The sequence below is a fragment of the Cyclopterus lumpus genome, chromosome 17, assembly GCF_009769545.1.
Source record: "Cyclopterus lumpus isolate fCycLum1 chromosome 17, fCycLum1.pri, whole genome shotgun sequence".
In the NCBI taxonomy this organism is placed as follows: Eukaryota; Metazoa; Chordata; class Actinopteri; order Perciformes; family Cyclopteridae; genus Cyclopterus; species Cyclopterus lumpus.
This window is the reverse complement of record NC_046982.1, coordinates 5,776,688-5,797,730: the sequence shown is the minus strand read 5'-3', so window position 1 is coordinate 5,797,730 and position 21,043 is coordinate 5,776,688. Positions and strand designations below refer to the sequence as shown.

The window sequence follows — 21,043 nt, the reverse complement described above, 5'->3', positions numbered from 1 at the left end:
TGGAAAGAGAAAGACTGAAAGGCCGAATTTATAATATTTAAAACAATATTACTGTGTTTAAAATGACAAATGTAATAAAGTGCACCTTGAACCTTAATTTGTAAACTGTAAAAAAAAAACTTAAGAAGAAGAAGAGGAAGTCTGAAGGCCTCTGCACCTGAGGCCATCGACACACACCAGCTGAAAGAGGTTGTCTTGATGAAAATTGCCCCGGTAACAAGGAATAAAAACACCCACAGTGTCCAGAGCCAGCATCCATTCATGATGGCTTTCTTTTGGCAACGTGCACTGCTTGTGAGCCTGGCTGCTGCCGTGTCGGTATATGCAGGTAATATTGGACCAAAACGCTGGACAAAGTTCTGATATTTTGCTCTAACAAAAGCTTGTTTGACTAGTAACTTGACTTCTTGTGTTGCGTCCCCTTCCAGACATGAAGCTGGACTGCGGCACCGATTTTGTGACGCTGGTGTGGACGGAGGGCAGGTCCCGGGCTGATACCTCGCTCTTCCGTCTGGGGAACTGCTTCCCCACCAGCTTCTCGGCCACAGAGGCTGTTTTCAGCGTGGACTTCGACGACTGTGACTTCAGGAGAATTGTGTGTAGAACCTCTACATATGTACCTGTAAACTGAGTCCACTGTATGTCCTGCAGCTTGGTAACATGTGTGTCTCTTGTAGGTAACTGGGGATCGCATGATGTTCACCAATGATCTGACCTACTCTTCTGACTCGACCCCTCTGTCCTTCTCTCACCCCGTTGTCTGTGCATATGAGAGGTGGCTGTTCACACTACTTCAGCATTGGCAGTTTGGTAACATGGGAGTCGTGCTTTACTCTTGCGTTTTGTTGCAGGCCTGAAGACTGGTACCCGCGGCTTTATGCCCCAATTTTCAACACGTACGGCCTTGGAGATCTAGAGTTCCACTTTGGCCTCATGAATGGTGGGTGTGAAGCGTGACCTCACTGCAGATGGCAGCTCTCCCAGTGACCCCTGTAATGACTCCTCTCCTATTCACTACTGTAGCTGACTTCTCCGGCCCCGCTGAATCTACCTCCTTTCCTCTGGGCTCCTTTATCCCGATCATGGCTAGCGTGGCGCAGGAGAGCCATCAGCCCTTGCTGCTGTTTCTTCAGGAATGCGTAGCAGCTACCACACCGGAGCTGCAGCCTGAAAGCACTTTGTACCCGATAATCGCCAATGAGGGGTAATCTGGTTTCACCTTTCTAGCATTTTGTTGTCCAGGAATCAGACTTGACAATTTCTTTCTCAACCACACAGATGTCTTGTGGACAGTCTGGTATCGCGCTCCAAATTCGAACCGAGGCAAAAATCCTCTGAGCTCCACCTTTCCCTTCAAGCCTTTAGGTTTGGTCTCGGTGAAGAGGTAACACTAACTTGTGCACGTTCATTTTGAGATTCATGGCTTTATTGGGAAAACTGGAAGCCAACTGCCTCACAACCTCACTTCTGACTCAACAGGTGTTCATCCACTGTAAACTTATGGCTTGGGATCCCAACAGTCTGGACAACACCAAGAAGGCCTGCCACTACGTCAAAGAGCATGGGTAAAATGTCACTGAAACATTCACAATATGTTCAATCAGACTTGTATGATGGAACCACTGAGATTAATTTTCTGACACTTCTCCAATCCTCATGAACTCAGCTGGGAGCAGTTGGACAACTCTGCATCCCGCTATCTCTGTGCCTGCTGTGAATCTGACTGCAAGTCCAGGAGGGTCAGGAGTTTAGCATCAGGTATTGGTGTGACTTCTGCTTATCAACTTGTCTGGTTTGACTTTTACTAAAACTTTTTTTTTAAATTATTTTAAAACAGGGAAGCGTGGTATGGCACAACAAGCTGTCCTTGGGCCACTGACCATCACTGATGTGAATTATTGACTTATTCTCCAGGTTAGTTTTAATTTGACATTGCACTACATATTAATCCTAAACAACTACTTAACCCAGTCTTGTATTCCCCAACAGGAAAGGATCCATCTTGCTCACTGGCTACTTCAATCTGAATTGGATTTTTATTCTTGTTTGTAAACTTCTAAAAGTGTAATTCCTCCCCGCATTTCAGATTGTAATAATGCCATTAAAGCTGTAACGATACTTGAAAGCTCTCTGCTTATTGTTGTGTGTAATTGTCTTCAAGGTCCAGTATTTTCATAGTCGTGTTCTTGGCGACTGCTTGACATGCACATCTGGTCATCAACATACACAAGAGCTTTAAATCTGGACTTTATTTTCAAGAAGCCTAAATCTCAAACATTTTAGAATCTTTAACCACATTTGTTTGACGGGCTGTCATTGGGAACATCCTAATCTCTCATGGGAAAATATTGACTGCGCCTTAATATACTGAATTGATGTCTTTCTAAAACCTCTCTGCATATTTTTTCCTTCGAGTTTCTTTCAAGGCTACTTGTATTTTACACAGGGTTGAATAGCTTTCTTTATTAGAACTAAATTGTAACATTTAAATGGATTGTCTTGACGCACCCTTATTACACTGTCCCATCAGGGCCAACCTTTACACTCTCCCTATATTGTCGTCTGATCTTTTTGTAGGTAATCCAGTCTATTGCCCCAATCCACACCAGCACAAATGTGTTAAGCCAATGATACAGCTACAATGTTTCTTGGATATGGTGTGTTGGGATGATTAGTTGGCCTATTATTCCAAGTAAGTCTAATTCCAAGAAATTATGAATATATTTCCAAAGTCAATGAATGTGATACACAGAAGCGCTCAGGAATAGAGTTGACGTTGCTAGCATCTCCAACACCATGCAGAAAACCTTTAAATCCTTTGAAAAACTCAAGATAATTTAATATAAATGTGGACCTGTTCAGATATTTACAGCTAAGACCTGATACAGAAATTAAAAAAGCAATATCAGCAGTAGGTAAGGAAGTGATCAAATTGACTGGTGCAAACAAACTCTAAAAGTTGGTCTCAATTTTACAGGAGTTTACAAAACCGAAACGGAAGAAACACACTATGTAAAACTGAAATTGGAAGTAGAACTGAACATTAAACTGAATGATTTGCATTCAATGTGTAGAACGCAACAAACTTCCACCAGCTATAGAAGATGGAGGGAATTTGGTTGGAAGAACTTAATCCACTTTCTCATTACACACCACACAAAACATAAACAATTGAGTAAAAAGAGCAGCCATGCTGGAGAGTGTGGGCAGATGAATGCCAACCACTCGAAACATTTTCTGGACATTTATAATAATACAAACATTCTGGGACAGAGTTATTCAGACTCTGGAGGAGATACAAGATTCCAAGGGACCCACGGATTGTGTACTTTTTACACCTGGCGACATAATTCAAATGGAGGACATCTACCTCTTTAAAATCCTGATACTCACAAGTAAAAAGGCCATTGCAAGGAGCTAGATGAAAAGTGACCCTCCAAGCCCTGGACAGTGGCTAGACATTGTAGAGGAAATATACTCTCTTCCTAAGGATCAAAGCAGGGTCCCATGAACAACGCTGGGGGAAATGGACTGTATACAGGGAAAAGATGAGTAATGTTCTCAGCTGACCTGAAAAGAATGAATCAACAATTGTAAAGAGCGATTGATGGCCCCCTATTAATTTACTTTACTATATACATATATTCTACTTGTCTGTCTTTTTTTCTCTTTTTGTCATTTATGATGTTTTGTCGCGTTTTTTTCAAAAAATCAATAAAAGAAATATGTAAGAAAGGTGATCGTTTTCCCCTGGAGACCTTCTGTCATGCCAAGGACAACTCGCATGCCCTGATGGTTTTCTGGCTTCGCACCAGCAGGTTTGCCAGTGTATACTTTCATTTCCCATGCATAACTGGTCCTGGCATCGCATGCTGCCCATATTTGTATCCCATATTTCCTTGGTTTACTCGGCATGCCATAAACTAGCTGTAGCTTCTTTACTGGATAGGTACACACAAGCGAGAATCAACAAACCCACATATGCCTGCAGGTCCATTGGATCCATCGTGCTCCACTTGTCCTTGTTTGTCATGTTCAGCAGCACCTCTTCAATAGGCGTGGGCAGAAACAGGTCAAAAGTGGACTTTATGTCATCAATACGAGACCTTGAATATGTGGTTGGACCATGGTGGCTTGTCTCTCTGTTCTCTCAGCTGTCAACATGCGTTGTCCGTCACTGGGAGAGAGGGAGGGAAGACCAGATCAATGTTTTGTCCTTTGACTGGAAATATTCTTCTATCACAGCTGGTTCCTCTGATTCTTCCTCTTCATCATAATAAGTGCAGTCCTCCACTTCTGACACTTCAGATTATACCTCAACACAATGTTCATTATGTTATTTCACTTCATACCCTTCTTGGGGGCTTCTTCAGAGGAAGAAGTAGCACGTTGTTTTTATGTTGGATCTATTACCTCATCCTTATTTTCCTTCTCTTCTGAACCTGAATCCTCCTGATCAGTTGATTCTTCCTCATGATGTTCAGCATTGTCCACCTGGTCATTCTTTTCCTCAACATAGTTAAAAATGACATCACAAGCCTCCTGTGCAGTATAGCGCTTCTGCCTTCTCAATGTGCTGCTTGTCTCTGTCTAAAATGTGAAATGCCCCAACACCTGTGAGAAAAGACCTGTTTGTTGTTGTTGTTGTTGTTGTTGTTGTTGAAAAGCATAGTATCGAACAACTCCCATTATTTTCACACCATTTGATGAATAAAAAACATATTTTGATGGCAAAAGATTTTATTTGACAAAGGTTTTAAAGAAAAAAAATCATGTCATGTTGTAGAAAGAAAAAAAATGTTAAACAAATATCTGAGTGGCTTTAGAAAAGGAAGATCCGCAGCAGATACTCTCATTAACATAAGTAACAAAATAGAAAAGACCCTTCAAAATTAATGGCGCAATTTCCCAGAGTGACGTTGTATTATCATTGGCCTGGTTTCGTCCCAGCCATGGCATTAGCAGGAGTAGCTGCAGGGCACCAACTTATCTAGTAGCGGAACTGGCTAGCCTGCTTTGGTGATTGCACTCAAGTTAGCAAGCTATCAAACAACAGACTAGCTCCTAACGGCGACGCGCACTGACGTTACCCGAAGAGCTGCACGCCAAGAGCTAAAAACCAGGCCGACATACAACGTTATTAGAAATATGTGTAAATTAGAATATAATACAATGACTGCTCCCCCACTGACCCAAAAATAAATAAAATTTTAAATCAGCTATTTCTAAAGCTTTCATATGGACAGAAAATATTTGCATCCCCTAACTTGAGAAACATACATCATGTTTGACATTTTTTTAATCTACAATTATAAATCAAAGTAAATTTGTATTAAAACGGGCCTAGAAGTATGAAAATGGTATTGGCAAAATAAAAGTACAGTGATTTTACATTCTTGGATCATCATAACTGATTCAGCAACATGCAAGCATTGTAATGTTGCAGTTATTGGAGGTGGAGCTCATTTTTGTTTTATAAACTGATCTTACTTATTTATGTAAAATATTAATACGTGAAGTGAAAAATACAGTAGAGTAAAAATAAACAGAATTAAAAAAAATTACAATATTTGGCTCTGAAATCTTGCAAAGTGGAGGGGTTAACTAAAATGTGTGTACAAATACTTTTTTAATTGCTTCAGTAAACTACTTGATCAAATTCACTTTGTTAAGTTCCACCTCTGCATTTCGGAATAGTCTAAACGAATACTCCAAAAACTCTCCAGTAGAAGTAAACGCCGCCCTGCTCTCGCACAGATGTTAATCGTTTAGCTAATTTGTGCAGGACTACAAATAGTGTCAGTTCCAGAGGGTTCCAGATCATTCAGTCATGATGACTCATCTCTACCTCGGTGTGATAATCTTGGCTGTTTTCGCAACGCCCGTTGCCAACGCAGGTATTCTTTGCACATGGAAGTGCGTCAACCTTCTGTATGTTTTTCCATGTTCTGAGAGTCATGAGAGGTTTGTTTGCAGATATCAAAGTTGTCTGTGCAAAAGACTCCATAATCATCTTATGGAGGATCAGCGAGGAGTTGGTGCCGCATGCAGCCCGTCTCTTCCTCGGAACCTGCATGCCCTCCGGTTTGAATGTGCTGCCCACCGGAGAGGGGGAGGTCGTGTTCAACTACAAATTAGCAGACTGCAAATTTAAAAGACTGGTAATGCAAAAAAACAAAAAAATCGTAACTAAAAATCCTCTCTGCCTCTCAAGTGTCACAATAAGCTTGTTTTTCCACAGATGAAAGGTAAAAATATCTTCTTTCAAAATGAGCTGACTTACAGGCCACAGCCGAGGTCAAAACCGGCTGCCTTTCTGTATCCCATCGAGTGTGTTTATAAAAGGTAGTATTTATATTTCAATTCTATTTTTAAAGCTGAAACGTGAGCGAAAAGCAATGCTCCCGTTTGTATTGTTAGACCCGAAGGATGGATTCCAGCTTTCCTGAACCCTGCGTCGGGTATTTCTGAAGGCCGAGGCAGTCTAGTGTTCCACATGGCGCTGCTCAATGGTGAGTCCTTGCGCTACCAAATGCAACATTGGTCCACTCAAGGGGACGCGCTAAGACTTTTTCTTTGTGCCCTACAGATGAACTGACAAGTGTAGCAAAGACAAATGTTGTTCCCCTGGGCTCCTTTATGCCAATATGGGCGGCAGTGGAGCAGAAGTCCCATCAACCCTTGCTGCTGCTCATAGAGGAATGCGTGGCGAACGCTTCCCCAGAGCTGGAGCCTGGCAGCCATGTTCACCCCATCATAACCAATAAGGGGTGGGAGATTCATGCACTGATTCGTCTTGCCAATGATTTTCTGAAATTTAAAAGTATTGTTAATCTGTGTGCGATTTGACTTTCTTCAGATGTCTTTCGGATAGCAGGAAGGGAAACTCTATGTTCCTCCCTCGCTACCAGTCGTCTGCAGTGACCCTTTACCTGCAGGCCTTCCAGTTAGGTTTTGGAGAGGAGGTGAGGGGGAAACTGCCATAAGGAATATTGTAACTTTGTATTTCTCGTAACAAATTGTCCTGTGCTCCACAGGTGTACATTCACTGTAAACTGGTTGCATGGGATCCTGAAGTTTTTGATGAAGGAAAGAAAGCCTGCCATTATAAGAAGGAAAGCGAGAGGTAATTTGGGGGAAACCTGTATTTGCTTTCCTGCTGAGAGCTCAATGATGTCATGTGTGCCAAGTATGCATCTTGAGCCAAGAGGAGGTTGGCTGTTCTTGGAAGAACATCAAACGATGCAACTAGAAGAGAATGACCATCTAATAAAACTTTGAATGCACTATATTGTAGATTGAAATATTAATTCACTTGACACATATTTGTCATTATACTAATTACATAGAAGTATTTCTATGCTACCTACTTGCACAAGGTTTTCTCAAAAGAAATGGCAGTTAAACTCAACACATTTGAAACATACATTTGTTATGGGTTGTCTGATGTCCACAAAGTAGAATAACTCATTGCTCCTTTTCCAGTTGGGAACTACTCGATGACCCCTCTAGGAGCGCCATCTGTAGCTGCTGTGACTCAACCTGCAAGTCCCGCAACAAAAGAGGAGTTGACTGGGGTATCACTTTTCTGCCAAGTGTTTTATCCATATTTAAAAAGTAAAAATGTTCCATGAAGTCTTATAATAATTATTTTATTTTTTTTCCTCAGAAACCAATGCTTTTAGTCACAATTCTGTGTTGGGACCCCTGATCATAATGGATTCTTCTACCAACAGTGTCTCAGGTGTTTGTTCCTGCATCTTACCCTCAATACAGTTTCAGCTCTGTTCTGAAATGGGAAGTTTGGTTAAACAAACTAAAGCTCTCAATGTGTTCTCAACAGGAGGCCCAGTCTAAGCTGACGAAGACTCCACGATGACCTCTGCCCCTGACTGATGGAAACACTGGGACGTCAGCTTGACATGATCTCAACTTTTAACTGTTTGCATATTCATTTGACTCTTCAAATGTCTTAAACTCTCTATCCAAATAAACCAGATGTGAACTCTTGCTGAGAATCTATTGTGTGTTTGGGCTGTAATTACTGCTCCAGGGACTGATCAAATCAATTGTTTATTAGGCAAATATTGTTGCACATAAAAGGAATATTTATACTTTAAAAAGAGTATATATTATAAAAGTGCCATGGGTATTTAATAAAAAACTGCAAGGGTGTTGAAGAAATAGAAAGGTATCCAGCTTTAAAATATCATATCTTCATGTGACCCTGATGTCCATGTGGTAAATGTTGTCCTGTAACGTCTCCTTGTTTGTCTCAACTAACTCCCAATACACTTAAATCTTTGACCAGGAAGCCCTTGAATTTTTAGTGTGCATCTTGGCTGTCAATTAAAACACGTTATTTGGTCTTCAGACTGCTCTTTATAGGCCACGGGATTTAGAAGCTATATAAGCCCTGCTCTAAGACATAGCAATCTACCGAATACCTAACTTTTACTGATCTTTACATCATTCCTGATATTGCTATATATATAGAGAGAGAGAGAGGCAGTATTGTTGCAGATCATGTAAACAAAAAGGCTTATTAAAAATAAAACCACATCTGATTTTGGCCAATTTAGCCTGCAGGGGTTTTCTTAATCTGGCCCTAAATATAATATCAGGAGAGAATAGACCACACTATTTTATAGGCATCTACTTGGTGAGCAGATATATTTGTTTTCAACTCTGCTCAATGAACCACTTCTTACATCAACGGTGCATTTCACCTGCAGCGATGGTGGGGGAAAAAAGTGTTTTTTGTTGTTTGGTTACCGTGCTTCATGGCCGTGATACATATTTAAACGTGTGTATACAATTGCTTTTGCGAGCTGCAATCAGTCTGAAGGCCTCTGCACCTGAGGCCGTCAACACACACCAGCTGAAAGAGGTTGTCTTGATGAAAATTGCCCCGGTAACAAGGAATAAAAACACCCACAGTGTCCAGAGCCAGTATCCATTCATGATGGCTTTCTTTTGGCAACGTGCACTGCTTTTGAGCCTGGCTGCTGCCGTGTCGGTATATGCAGGTAATATTGGACAAAACGCTGGACAAAGTTCTGATATTTTGCTCTAACAAAAGCTTGTTTGAGTAGCAACTTGACTTCTTTGTGTTGCGTCCCCTTCCAGACATGAAGCTGGACTGCGGCACCGATTTTGTGACGCTGGTGTGGACTGAGGGCAGGTCCCGGGCTGATACCTCGCTCTTCCGTCTGGGGAACTGCTTCCCCACCAGCTTCTCGGCCACAGAGGCTGTTTTCAGCGTGGACTTCGACGACTGTGACTTCAGGAGAATTGTGTGTAGAACCTCCACATATGTACCTGTAAACTGAGTCCACTGTATGTCCTGCAGCTTGGTAACATGTGTGTCTCTTGTAGGTAACTGGGGATCGCATGATGTTCACCAATGATCTGACCTACTCTTCTGACTCGACCCCTCTGTCCTTCTCTCATCCCGTTGTCTGTGCATATGAGAGGTGGCTGTTCACACTACTTCAACATTGGCAGTTTGGTAACATGGGAGCTGTTAACACTTTTTAAAAAAAATGTTTTTTTTGTTGCAGGCCTGAAGACTGGTACCCGCGGCTTTATGCCCCAATTTTCAACACGTACGGCCTTGGAGATCTAGAGTTCCACTTTGGCCTCATGAATGGTGGGTGTGAAGCGTGACCTCACTGGAGATGGCAGCTCTCCCAGTGACCCCTGTAATGACTCCTCTCCTATTCACTACTGTAGCTGACTTCTCCGGCCCCGCTGAATCTACCTCCTTTCCTCTGGGCTCCTTTATCCCGATCATGGCTAGCGTGGCGCAGGAGAGCCATCAGCCCTTGCTGCTGTTTCTTCAGGAATGCGTAGCAGCTACCACACCGGAGCTGCAGCCTGAAAGTACTTTGTACCCGATAATCGCCAATGAGGGGTAATCTGGTTTCACCTTTCTAGCATTTTGTTGTCCAGGAATCAGACTTGACCGTTTCTTTCTCAACCACACAGATGTCTTGTGGACAGTCTGGTATCGCGCTCCAAATTCGAACCGAGGCAAAAATCCTCTGAGCTCCACCTTTCCCTTCAAGCCTTTAGGTTTGGTCTCGGTGAAGAGGTAACACTAACTTGTGCATGTTCATTTTTAGATTTAGGATTCAGCCAACTGCCTCGCAACCTCACTTCTGACTCAACAGGTGTTCATCCACTGTAAACTTATGGCTTGGGATCCCAACAGTCTGAACAACAGCAAGAAGGCCTGCCACTACGTCAAAGAGCATGGGTAAAATGTCACTGAAACATTCACAATATGTTCTCTGGGTTCAATCAGACTTGTATGATGGAACCACTGAGATTCATTGTCTGACGCTTCTCCAATCCTCATGAACTCAGCTGGGAGCAGTTGGACAACTCTGCATCCCGCTATCTCTGTGCCTGCTGTGAATCTGACTGCAAGTCCAGGAGGGTCAGGAGTTTAGCATCAGGTATTGGTGTGACTTCTGCTTATCAACTTGTCTGGTTTGACTTTTACTGAAACTTTTTTTAAATTTTAAAACAGGGAAGCGTGGTATGGCACAACAAGCTGTCCTTGGGCCACTGACCATCACTGATGTGAATTATTGACTTATTCTCCAGGTTAGTTTTAATTTGACATTGCACTACATATTAATCCTAAACAACTACTTAACCCAGTCTTGTATTCCCCAACAGGAAAGGATCCATCTTGCACACTGGCTACTTCAATCTGAATTGGATTTTTATTCTTGTTTGTAAACTTCTAAAAGTGTAATTCCTCCCCGCATTTCAGATTGTAATAATGCCATTAAAGCTGTAACGATACTTGAAAGCTCTCTGCTTATTGTTCTTGTGTGTGTAATTGTCTTCAAGGTCCAGTATTTTCATAGTCGTGTTCTTGGCGACTGCTGGGCTTTATTTTCAAGAAGCCAAATCTTAAACATTTCAGAATTTTGAACCACATTTGTTTGAAGGGCTGTCATTGGGAACATCCTAATGGTTGTCATGGTAAAATAATGGCATATGATGTTTAGCCAATGATGATTAAGCTAAAATGCTTCTTGATCTTGGATATGGTGTGTTGCAACTGCTGATTAGTAGGCCTATTCAAAAAGTCTCATCCTAACTTTCTGTGCTCAACAAATTCTGAATATATTTCTAAGGTCTAACCTTTTGTATGGTGACTTTAAAAAAAAAGAAGCATTAAAACCATGTTTCACTACCTGACAAAGTAATCTTTAAAAAAAAAAAAAAAAATTGGAGGTATACTGTCAATGATAAATGGGCTCCAACTGCAATAGCAGACGTTTGATCGAGACGCTCGGGAATGTTTGTCTTACGTCAATTGGAACGAAGATCAAGATCTGTGTCTGGAGTTGCTTTGCATGTCTGATTGCCTGACGTAGTTCTGGAAGGGGGAGTAGTTTTTCACTGGGTTTTTGCAAGTAACACATCGGTTAAAGTACGTGGAGACTACAAACATCTGCATTGTGAAAGTAGCAATCATGGCTTATGGGAGTGAGGATGAAGGTTGGGATTACTGACTGAGGTATGGATTGGCAGAAAGTTTAGTGAAAGATAAATGGCTGTAATTCAAGCAGTTCAGGAGCAGAGTCTGATAAAAAGGTCAACAGCGACGGATAGTCATGCCGAGGGCTGAAATCCCAAATATTTAATTATAAAGTCAGTTGTGTTTGAATATTTCCTTCTCGTTCTAGAGAAGGATGTAGGTACAGTGATGTATGCAAAGTAATGGAATATGAAGCAAATATTGTATATGCAATGAAGGGAGAACAACAAAATGCTTTACTGAGAATAAACATCCTGGATGGGGAAAGAAGTTCAAACCCATGTTCCTAGCTCAGCTACTAGACATAGGGGACTCATTTCTGGAGACGAGCTATCTCTCTCAATGGAGGATATTAAAACAGAACTGAAAGTGATTGATGCAAAACGTATTACCCGAGAGAGCACAGAGATTATCAGTAATCCTTGACTTTGAATATGACCTCCCAAGGAAAGTTCTGATAGGTCTCTTCAGCTACTGAGTAAGAGAGTTCCTTCCTCCAGCACCAAGATGCTTTCAATGCCAAAGAACGGCTCATACTGCCAGCCAAGTGTCAAGGTAAAGAACGATGTGCTCCATTTGGAGGTAATCACGCTTTTGGGAAGGATGTTGTAATTGTTTAGGAGATCACAGTACAGGTTTTGGGGGATTTCATTCCATCCAATTCACATTCCCAATTAACATGAGCTGCATGTCGGAGGAACCTGGAGAACATGGAGGGATCCCATGCTGCCACGGTGGAGAACTTGAGACTCCACACAGAAGGGACACCCGGGATCGGGAATCGAATTCCGGCCCCGATTAATGTGAGGTAACAGTGATGGCTACTACACCACCATGCAGCCCCACTTTTGGGGGATATGAAGTACAAAAGCACGCAAGAGAAATACAAAAATTTAAAGTACTAAACAAAGTTTTGTATCATATGTTGTAGAAAGAAGAAAGATGTTAAACGAATATGAGAGTGGCTTTATAAAAGAAAGATCCACAGCAGATGCTCTCATTAACATAAGTAACAAAATAGATAAGACCCTTCACATGAAGGAAGGGATGGCTTTCGTTTTCTTTGACGTTGAGAAAGCGTATGATTCCATGTGGAGAGATGGACTGCTAATTAAAATGAACATAGGCACAGGTGGAAAGTTATATAACTAGACAATGGACTTTTTAAAAATCAAATAGAACATGTAAAGTTCAAGTAGGATCAGAAATCTTAGAAGGTTTTGACCTCATTAACGGGATACCTCAAGGTAGCGTCATCAGCCCGATACTTTTTAATATCATGATTAATGATGTATTTTAAAAGACAGGAACAATTACATACATACATGCAGAAAGCAATCATCAATGTAGAGAGATGGTCTTATGACTGGGGAGGTTAAACCAATGAAAGTAGTTATATATTCAGATTCTGCAGCTGCAATATGAAGTATACAATCGGGTCAAACCGTTCGAGAGGATCTTTTAACTGAAGTTTATATGTTAATATTGAATTTACAACAATTAGGAATAGAGGTACACTTCTGTTGGGTACCGGCTCATCTTGGAGTAGAGGGAAATGAGGTTACAGATAAACTTGCCAAAAGCGCATTCAAATAAATTTATATTTTAGAAATTTATTTTTGGAAGTCCGGCTGCACGGTGATGTAGTGGCTAGCACTGTCGCCTCACAGCAAGAGGGCCGCGGGTTCAATTCCCGGTCGGAGCGGTCCTTCTGTGTGGAGTTTGCATGTTCTCCCCGTGGCAGCGTGGGTTCTCTCCAGGCTCTCCGGCTTCCTCCCACAGTCCAAAGACATCCATCCATTTTCAATACCGCTTATCCTCATTAGGGTCGCGGGGGCGCTGGAGCCTATCCCAGCTGACATAGGGCGAAGGCAGGGGACACCCTGGACAGGCCGCCAGTCCATCGAGGGCACATGTAGGGACATACAACCATTCACTCTCACATTCACACCTATGGGCAATTTAGAGATCAATTAACCTGCAGCATGTCTTTGGACTGTGGGAGGAAGCCGGAGAGCCCGGAGAGAACCCACGCTGCCACGGGGAGAACATGCAAACTCCACACAGAAGGACTGGGAATCGAACCCGCGGCCCTCTTGCTGTGAGGCGACAGTGCTAGCCACTACACCACCGTGCAGCCCAGTCCAAAGACATGCTGCAGGTTAATTGATCTCTAAATTGCCCATAGGTGTGAATGTGAGAGTGAATGGTTGTATGTCCCTACATGTGCCCTCGATGGACTGGCGGCCTGTCCAGGGTGTCCCCTGCCTTCGCCCTATGTCAGCTGGGATAGGCTCCAGCGCCCCCGCGACCCTAATGAGGATAAGCGGTATTGAAAATGGATGGATGGATGGATTTTTGGAAGTCAGAAGCAAAATCAGTAATACAGCATAATTCAAATTCAGATTCAAAATTATTGTCATTGCACAGAGTACAGATACTGAGGCAAAGAAATGTTGGTTAGCATCTGACCAGAGCAGTGCAAAGAAAGCAGTATATATACAAAAAAAGTGCATTGCAGATATAATATAGGTATAAATATGAAAAATCATGATGTTACATGCATACCGCCACCTACTGTACCGGAGTACAGTAGGTGGCGGTATGCACCGTAAACCTTAATTTGTAAACTGTAAAAAAAGAAGAAGAAGTCTAAAGGCCTCTGCACCTGAGGCCATCGACACACACCAGCTGAAAGAGGTTGTCTTGATGAAAATTGCCCCGGTAACAAGGAATAAAAACACCCACAGTGTCCAGAGCCAGTATCCATTCATGATGGCTTTCTTTTGGCAACGTGCACTGCTTGTGAGCCTGGCTGTTGCCGTGTTGGTATATGCAGGTAATATTGGACCAAAACGCTGGACAAAGTTCTGATATTTTGCTCTAACAAAAGCTTGTTTGAGTAGCAACTTGACTTCTTTGTGTTGCGTCCCCTTCCAGACATGAAGCTGGACTGCGGCACCGATTTTGTGACGCTGGTGTGGACGGAGGGCAGGTCCCGGGCTGATACCTCGCTCTTCCGTCTGGGGAACTGCTTCCCCACCAGCTTCTCGGCCACAGAGGCTGTTTTTAGCGTGGACTTCGACGACTGTGACTTCAGGAGAATTGTGTGTAGAACCTCCACATATGTACCTGTAAACTGAGTCCACTGTATGTCCTGCAGCTTGGTAACATGTGTGTCTCTTGTAGGTAACTGGGGATCGCATGATGTTCACCAATGATCTGACCTACTCTTCTGACTCGACCCCTCTGTCCTTCTCTCACCCCGTTGTCTGTGCATATGAGAGGTGGCTGTTCACACTACTTCAGCATTGGCAGTTTGGAAACATGGGAGCTCTTGCTTTACTCTTGCGTTTTGTTGCAGGCCTGAAGACTGGTACCCGCGGCTTTATGCCCCAATTTTCAACACGTACGGCCTTGGAGATCTAGAGTTCCACTTTGGCCTCATGAATGGTGGGTGTGAAGTGTGACCTCACTGGAGATGGCAGCTCTCCCAGTGACCCCTGTAATGACTCCTCTCCTATTCACTACTGTAGCTGACTTCTCCGGCCCCGCTGAATCTACCTCCTTTCCTCTGGGCTCCTTTATCCCGATCATGGCTAGCGTGGCGCAGGAGAGCCATCAGCCCTTGCTGCTGTTTCTTCAGGAATGCGTAGCAGCTACCACACCGGAGCTGCAGCCTGAAAGCACTTTGTACCCGATAATCGCCAATGAGGGGTAATCTGGTTTCACCTTTCTAGCATTTTGTTGTCCAGGAATCAGACTTGACCGTTTCTTTCTCAACCACACAGATGTCTTGTGGACAGTCTGGTATCGCGCTCCAAATTCGAACCGAGGCAAAAATCCTCTGAGCTCCACCTTTCCCTTCAAGCCTTTAGGTTTGGTCTCGGCGAAGAGGTAACGCTAACTTGTGCACGTTCATTTTGAGATTCATGGCTTTATTGGGAAAACTGGAAGCCAACTGCCTCACAACCTCACTTCTGACTCAACAGGTGTTCATCCACTGTAAACTTGTGGCTTGGGATCCCAACAGTCTGGACAACACCAAGAAGGCCTGCCACTACGTCAAAGAGCATGGGTAAAATGTCACTGAAACATTCACAATATGTTCTCTGGGTTCAATCAGACTTGTATGATGGAAACACTGAGATTAATTTTCTGACGCTTCTCCAATCCTCTTGAACTCAGCTGGGAGCAGTTGGACAACTCTGCATCCCGCTATCTCTGTGCCTGCTGTGAATCTGACTGCAAGTCCAGGAGGGTCAGGAGTTTAGCATCAGGTATTGGTGTGACTTCTGCTTATCAACTTGTCTGGTTTGACTTTTACTGAAACTACTTTTAAATTTTAAAACAGGGAAGCGTGGTATGGCACAACAAGCTGTCCTTGGGCCACTGACCATCACTGATGTGAATTATTGACTTCAGGTAATTTTTCCTTTTACATTGCACTACATATTAATCCTAAACAACTACTTAACCCAGTCTTGTATTCCCCAACAGGAAAGGATCCATCTTGCACATTGGCTACTTCAATCTGAATTGGATTTTTATTCTTGTTTGAACTTCTAAAATTGTCATGCCTTCGTGCATTTGAGATTGTAATAATGCCATTAAAGATGGAATTATACTTGAAAGCTCTTCACTTAATCTTTTGGTGGTAATTGTCTTAAAGGTGTATTGGTTCATGTACAGCAGGGAACTACTCATGCATAAGGTTACTAGCACCTTGCGGTTGAATGCATGAGTTGATGAGGATCTTCTTTGGGGTGGGGGCCGTTACTGCTTATATCTGGTTATCCACTACTATCACATGTACGTTAAAAGAACTGGAGAATAAAAAACTGCCCTCTTATAAGGGTTACACTCTACTGTCACTTAAGGCAACTCGATTAGGCAAATGGCAGAAAATGCCTTTTTTTTTTTTTTCTTCCAGGTTCGACCTGATAATAAATGCAAGCTAGATTACATTGTTATATAATACGTGTGTCACACTCGCAGTTTTTTTTTTTTAGAACCACCCTAGTAAACAGACATTACCGCAGGTCAATTTTACCTTTAGCCTGATCATGACTTAACTCCTGTCGCTGGGGACCCCGTCCTCCTCTTGATGGGTTTTTTTTTTTTTTTTTTTAAATTTTTTTTTTTTAGGATTGGGGCATTGTTCTTTCAGTTGGGGTCTCTGTATTTCTTGAGTGTCAAGGGCACTCTCCTCCTCCAGCTTCCTCAGCACGTCACGATAGGTTGGCTGGCATTGGCCGGGGGAGGTTTCACTGACTGGTCTCCTGATGTGGTTAGCCTCCCGCCTCTCGCCGTGATGGTCTCCTCTTTTGTCCTCTGGCCTTCCGTCAGGTGCTTTCGCCGTGGTGCAGTGTGTGTGGTGTGGTACCAGTGCGGCTTCCCTTCAACCTTCACGGTGGTGGGTGTGGTCAGTACCACCAGGTAGGGTACAGTCCGCCGTGGCTCATCCCACTTCCTCTTGTAGGTCTTGAGGTAGACCCACTCCCCTTGATGGACTGCCTCCTTCTGTGGTCCGGGCCCACGTGTCTCTCCTCTGTGGCTCCTTTTACCTGCGGGAAAAGCACTTTATGTATGCAAATCGCTGAACATAGCGTATTTCTTTGACTAACAGATCCAACGGGGGACCTTTATGAGGTCCCCTCAGGTACGGCACGGCATAGGCTGTCAATTAAGTTAAATGTGTACTACGGTTCGTTTGCATCCTCATGCTCATCAGTGCCAATGGCTTAGCCGTCAGCCAATCCATTTTAGTCTCCCTACAGATTTGGGCTAGCTTTGCAATTAGTGTACCATTAGAAAGCTAAGCGCAAACCCACCTATATCCAGGATCTTAATATACCCTCGTACTAGAGAACCGTTGTCTCTAGGTATTTGTAACCCCCTCATTCTACTATATAATCCTCTAAGCACATAGTATGGCACAATCAAAAACAGTATAAAATCGCAAGTTGTGTAAAGAAATGAGGTGTCTAACTAAGTTTCTTCTTTGGATCCAGTGATGTCGAATCTTACCCTACCCTCCTCGCCATCCTCCTCCAACAACTGTAGCTCCTCTGCTAACAGGACCATTTGATGTGACGGGGGAAATTTGGAGTCCACTGCTGTGGTGATACACTTCAGGCATAACTGTCTAATACAGGGGATGCAGCAACATCCACATAAGGCCATCACTACTATAACTATTGAAAGGAACACAGTATATAGACCATAGTATTTAGCCAATCATTCAGGGGGGTGTCTTTGCCTGAGTGTTCTGCCAACTCATGGGACCTTGCTCTCAAACCATCTGAGACCTTACTGAACGATCCATCTGGGGCTGTGTTATTTGGAATAAAGGTCATTATAGAGGTGGCAGACAACTTTCCATGCACTCCCTCTAAGGCATCACGGGTAGTCAGACGCTGGATGTTGAGATTGGAGAGCCAGCTTTTTAAAAACTCCTTTTCTTTCTATCCTTTCATCAGGGATGTTTCTTTTTTTTCTTCTTTTTCCCTTCTTTCTACTTCTTCTCTCTACCTACCATAAGCTCTCCAGTCCGCTTTAAACGGTCCACTTCTCTCTCTTGCACTTCCCTCTCTCTCTTGCACTTCCCATTGTACTGCTTCGTCTTCCCCTCTGTTCCAAACACATTTTAATTACCCCAATCCCCCTTTTGAAATAGGACGGAATTCATAACTCCGTCCTTTTCATCAACATCTAGGAAAAATGCATGTGCCAAATCAATGCAGGACACAAATAACCGTTTCTATGGTAACATTGACACATATAACACCTATGTCAGATGGCTATGTTCACCAAGCCTGTGGAACATTTGGTGAGTTTTGGAGTATGACAAGTACCCCAAATAAACACACTAAAGATCTAAAATAAAGCCCAACTATACCGCACCAGCTTTGGCTCTTTCCCCGCTAGCGAGGTGACGTCCACGTCCCTAGAGCTCGTCTCACCAGGTTTCTCTGGTCTGGGCGAGGTAGCTTCATTCCTTTGGCATGAATCTAAGATTAGATTTTTGTAAGCCCCGTGCATAAAACAAATTCACTTCTCATTGGTTAGCTTTACAGGAAATACATCTGCGCATAGTCTGTTCATTGATCTCTTCAGGGGGTCCGAAATGCCTCTCCGTCTGCCCATCAGGGTGTGAAATTCCTCCTGTTTTTCTAATACATTCCTCAGAATATTCTTCATAATATCCCTTATTAATTATCATATCTTTGTGCAAGTATATATAAAAAACATTGCTCCTCAATTCCATCCTTTTTATATTATTCCATAGTATACACATCTTTGTAATGGATTTTATTTAGACCTTTAGTGTAAACATTTCAATACAATCTTTATTATCGCCCGTGTCCCTGTGGAAGAAAACCATCACTCCCTCCTTTTAACCCTGTCCTTAAAGGTAACTAAATGATACTAAGTGTCAGTGTGGTTCTATTCATCACACAGGTAAACATCTTTAAATTCTTGAATGTTCTAATTTGATCTATTGTTTGCGTATCTGTCTAAGTGTCTATCTATGTATGTGTCTCTGTGTTCCTGTTCCTCTCTGCGCTCCTTCCTCTCCATAATCTCCTTCCCGGTGCTCTCCTGCAGTCCTCGATTTGTCTCGGATAACAGAACAACAAGTTCAAACACTTCATCTATATTATTTTGATTATTAACAATCTAGACTTCTGTGTTTTGTTAGAATTTGCATCAATGTGTTGAAGGTGTACGGTAGTCCTCTGCAAGCGGGGCTCATCTTGTGTTGTGTAGTCACAACTAGTAGTCCTGGCAACGGGGACGCTGGCGAAACTTAACGCCGCTCCGTCTAGGACTGTTTTTTTTCTACCTTTTTTACAATTTAACATTCATTTAAATTATTTGTAATTTTATTTAACAGTGTAGCCATTCTTCTGAAAATCTTGGATGATTTTTTTATTTTGTGATTGCCGTTGGCTCCTGCTCTCCACCACTGCGATCTGGTCAACTGGCGTTGGCCGGCTAGCCGACAGTCGCTTGCTGGCCGGCGGCTACCAACGAGCCAGCCGACTCCCTGCTGGATGCTCTCCACTGCTGCCGCCTGGACAATCCTGGACAACTGGCGTTGGCTGGCTAGCCGACAGTCTCTTGCTGGCTGGCCGACGGTCTCTTGCTGGCTAGCCGACAGTCTCTTGCTGTTTGGCCGACGGTCTCTTGCTGCCGGCGAGCCGGCCGACTCCATGCTGTTGCTCTGAGGCTGGTCGCCTCTCGGCGGTCCTGGTGCTCCGGTGGTCCGGTCCGTGGTTGGCGATTGCGTCCTCCCCGGCTGGCGTGGTTCTGCAGTGTTCCACCTCGCAGCTCCTCGGGCTCAACGGCTTCTATGCTCCTCCGTTCGTCTCGGCCATCAAGGCGCTCGGACTCCTTCGTCGGCTCCGTTGCATCCATAGAGCCTCCCGCGGAGGGTTTGTTTGCTCCTGGTCTGATCGCTTTCCATCCCCTCCCTCTGATTGGCCGAGCGCATCGCTGCAGCTCGTCATCTCAACAACAGTCCCCAAGAGCGAGATGGTGGCACGAAATTAGGAACTGTTACAGCTCCCCCAGCACCCTCTACTCTTCCTGCTGACTCCACTCCCCAAAACCGGACTGGTACACCTTTATTACCTCCAAAATGTTGTCCTTTTATGCAGTTCTGTGGTTCCCCTATTTTAGTTTGTCTGTTCTGCTTTATTTTGTATTTGTAATTTTCTATTCCTCTATTGTGTTCATTGCCTATATGGCATTGTCTCCTTTGCCTCATTTTCTGAAATGTTTGTATTGATGTTATGTTTTTACCTTGCTTCTATGTAGAGCACTTTGTAAACCCTGTTTTTAAAGGTGCTATATAAATAAATGTATTATCTGATGGTGAGGTTCAACACAGCAGGCAGGTACAAGATGAAGATCGTTGATGGAGAGACAAATGCAGCTGAGGATGAAAGGTAGAAGCACAGAGAAGTTCTCCAGTCCGGGCTTCTGGCTGAAATTTAGGATGTTTGCCCTCTTGATTCGGCAACTCTTCAGCGGTTAGTTGTGATGCTTTGGCAGGCAGATCCAGTCACCTGGTTCAACTGATGACTCTCTCATCAGCTGGCTCCTGGTGGGCTCCGGCTACCTGCTTGGAGAAAAAAGATCTGGTCAGTTATTTCCCCAAAATATTCTGGAAATATGTCAAGCCTAGGACTGTCTCCTAGCTCTCTGTAGACCCTGCATGGGTCTCCCTGTCAAACGATCTCTCTCCTTTTGAGGAAATTTGAGCTATTTTAGAATTGTTTGATTAGCTCTCTCGACTATACCGTGACTGTGATAGACGGCTTCATGTGAATGTGTTCTGCCTAAATATATTTCTCAACTTCTTGTAGGTGTTTGTTTGCAAAAATGTGTGTGTGCCATGTGTCAGACCTGAATTCTTGGAACACCATGTCGTGGGATTGGTGCGGAGAGCTTAGATCAGGGATCTCAAAC

At 43.3% G+C, this 21,043-nt stretch overlaps 3 protein-coding genes across 3 annotated transcripts; all 3 read left to right on the top strand.

Moving 5' to 3' along the window:
* The first annotated feature begins 252 nt into the window (after positions 1-252).
* On the top strand, positions 253-8,022 carry LOC117746298. Its single transcript, XM_034555348.1, has 19 exons — positions 253-328; positions 429-595; positions 678-775; positions 852-940; positions 1,024-1,204; positions 1,279-1,384; positions 1,480-1,565; positions 1,667-1,758; positions 1,838-1,890; positions 5,798-5,897; positions 5,977-6,161; positions 6,242-6,345; positions 6,421-6,512; positions 6,590-6,770; positions 6,860-6,965; positions 7,038-7,126; positions 7,486-7,577; positions 7,670-7,744; positions 7,844-8,022. Exons 1-19 carry the CDS (start codon positions 262-264, stop codon positions 7,855-7,857), a joined length of 1,977 nt encoding a protein of 658 aa, XP_034411239.1. The 5' UTR covers positions 253-261; the 3' UTR covers positions 7,858-8,022.
* A 925-nt stretch (positions 8,023-8,947) lies between these two features.
* LOC117746721 (zona pellucida sperm-binding protein 3-like) lies at positions 8,948-10,821 on the top strand. Its single transcript, XM_034556022.1, has 10 exons — positions 8,948-9,029; positions 9,130-9,296; positions 9,379-9,476; positions 9,564-9,652; positions 9,736-9,916; positions 9,991-10,096; positions 10,176-10,261; positions 10,372-10,463; positions 10,538-10,614; positions 10,690-10,821. Exons 1-9 carry the CDS (start codon positions 8,963-8,965, stop codon positions 10,600-10,602), a joined length of 951 nt encoding a protein of 316 aa, XP_034411913.1. The 5' UTR covers positions 8,948-8,962; the 3' UTR covers positions 10,603-10,614; positions 10,690-10,821.
* Positions 10,822-14,320: 3,499 nt separating this feature from the next.
* On the top strand, positions 14,321-16,210 carry LOC117746719 (zona pellucida sperm-binding protein 3-like). Its single transcript, XM_034556020.1, has 10 exons — positions 14,321-14,402; positions 14,504-14,670; positions 14,753-14,850; positions 14,928-15,016; positions 15,100-15,280; positions 15,355-15,460; positions 15,556-15,641; positions 15,752-15,843; positions 15,918-15,988; positions 16,064-16,210. The coding sequence occupies exons 1-9, from the start codon at positions 14,336-14,338 to the stop codon at positions 15,980-15,982; spliced, it is 951 nt and encodes a 316-aa protein (XP_034411911.1). The 5' UTR covers positions 14,321-14,335; the 3' UTR covers positions 15,983-15,988; positions 16,064-16,210.
* Positions 16,211-21,043: the final 4,833 nt, after the last annotated feature.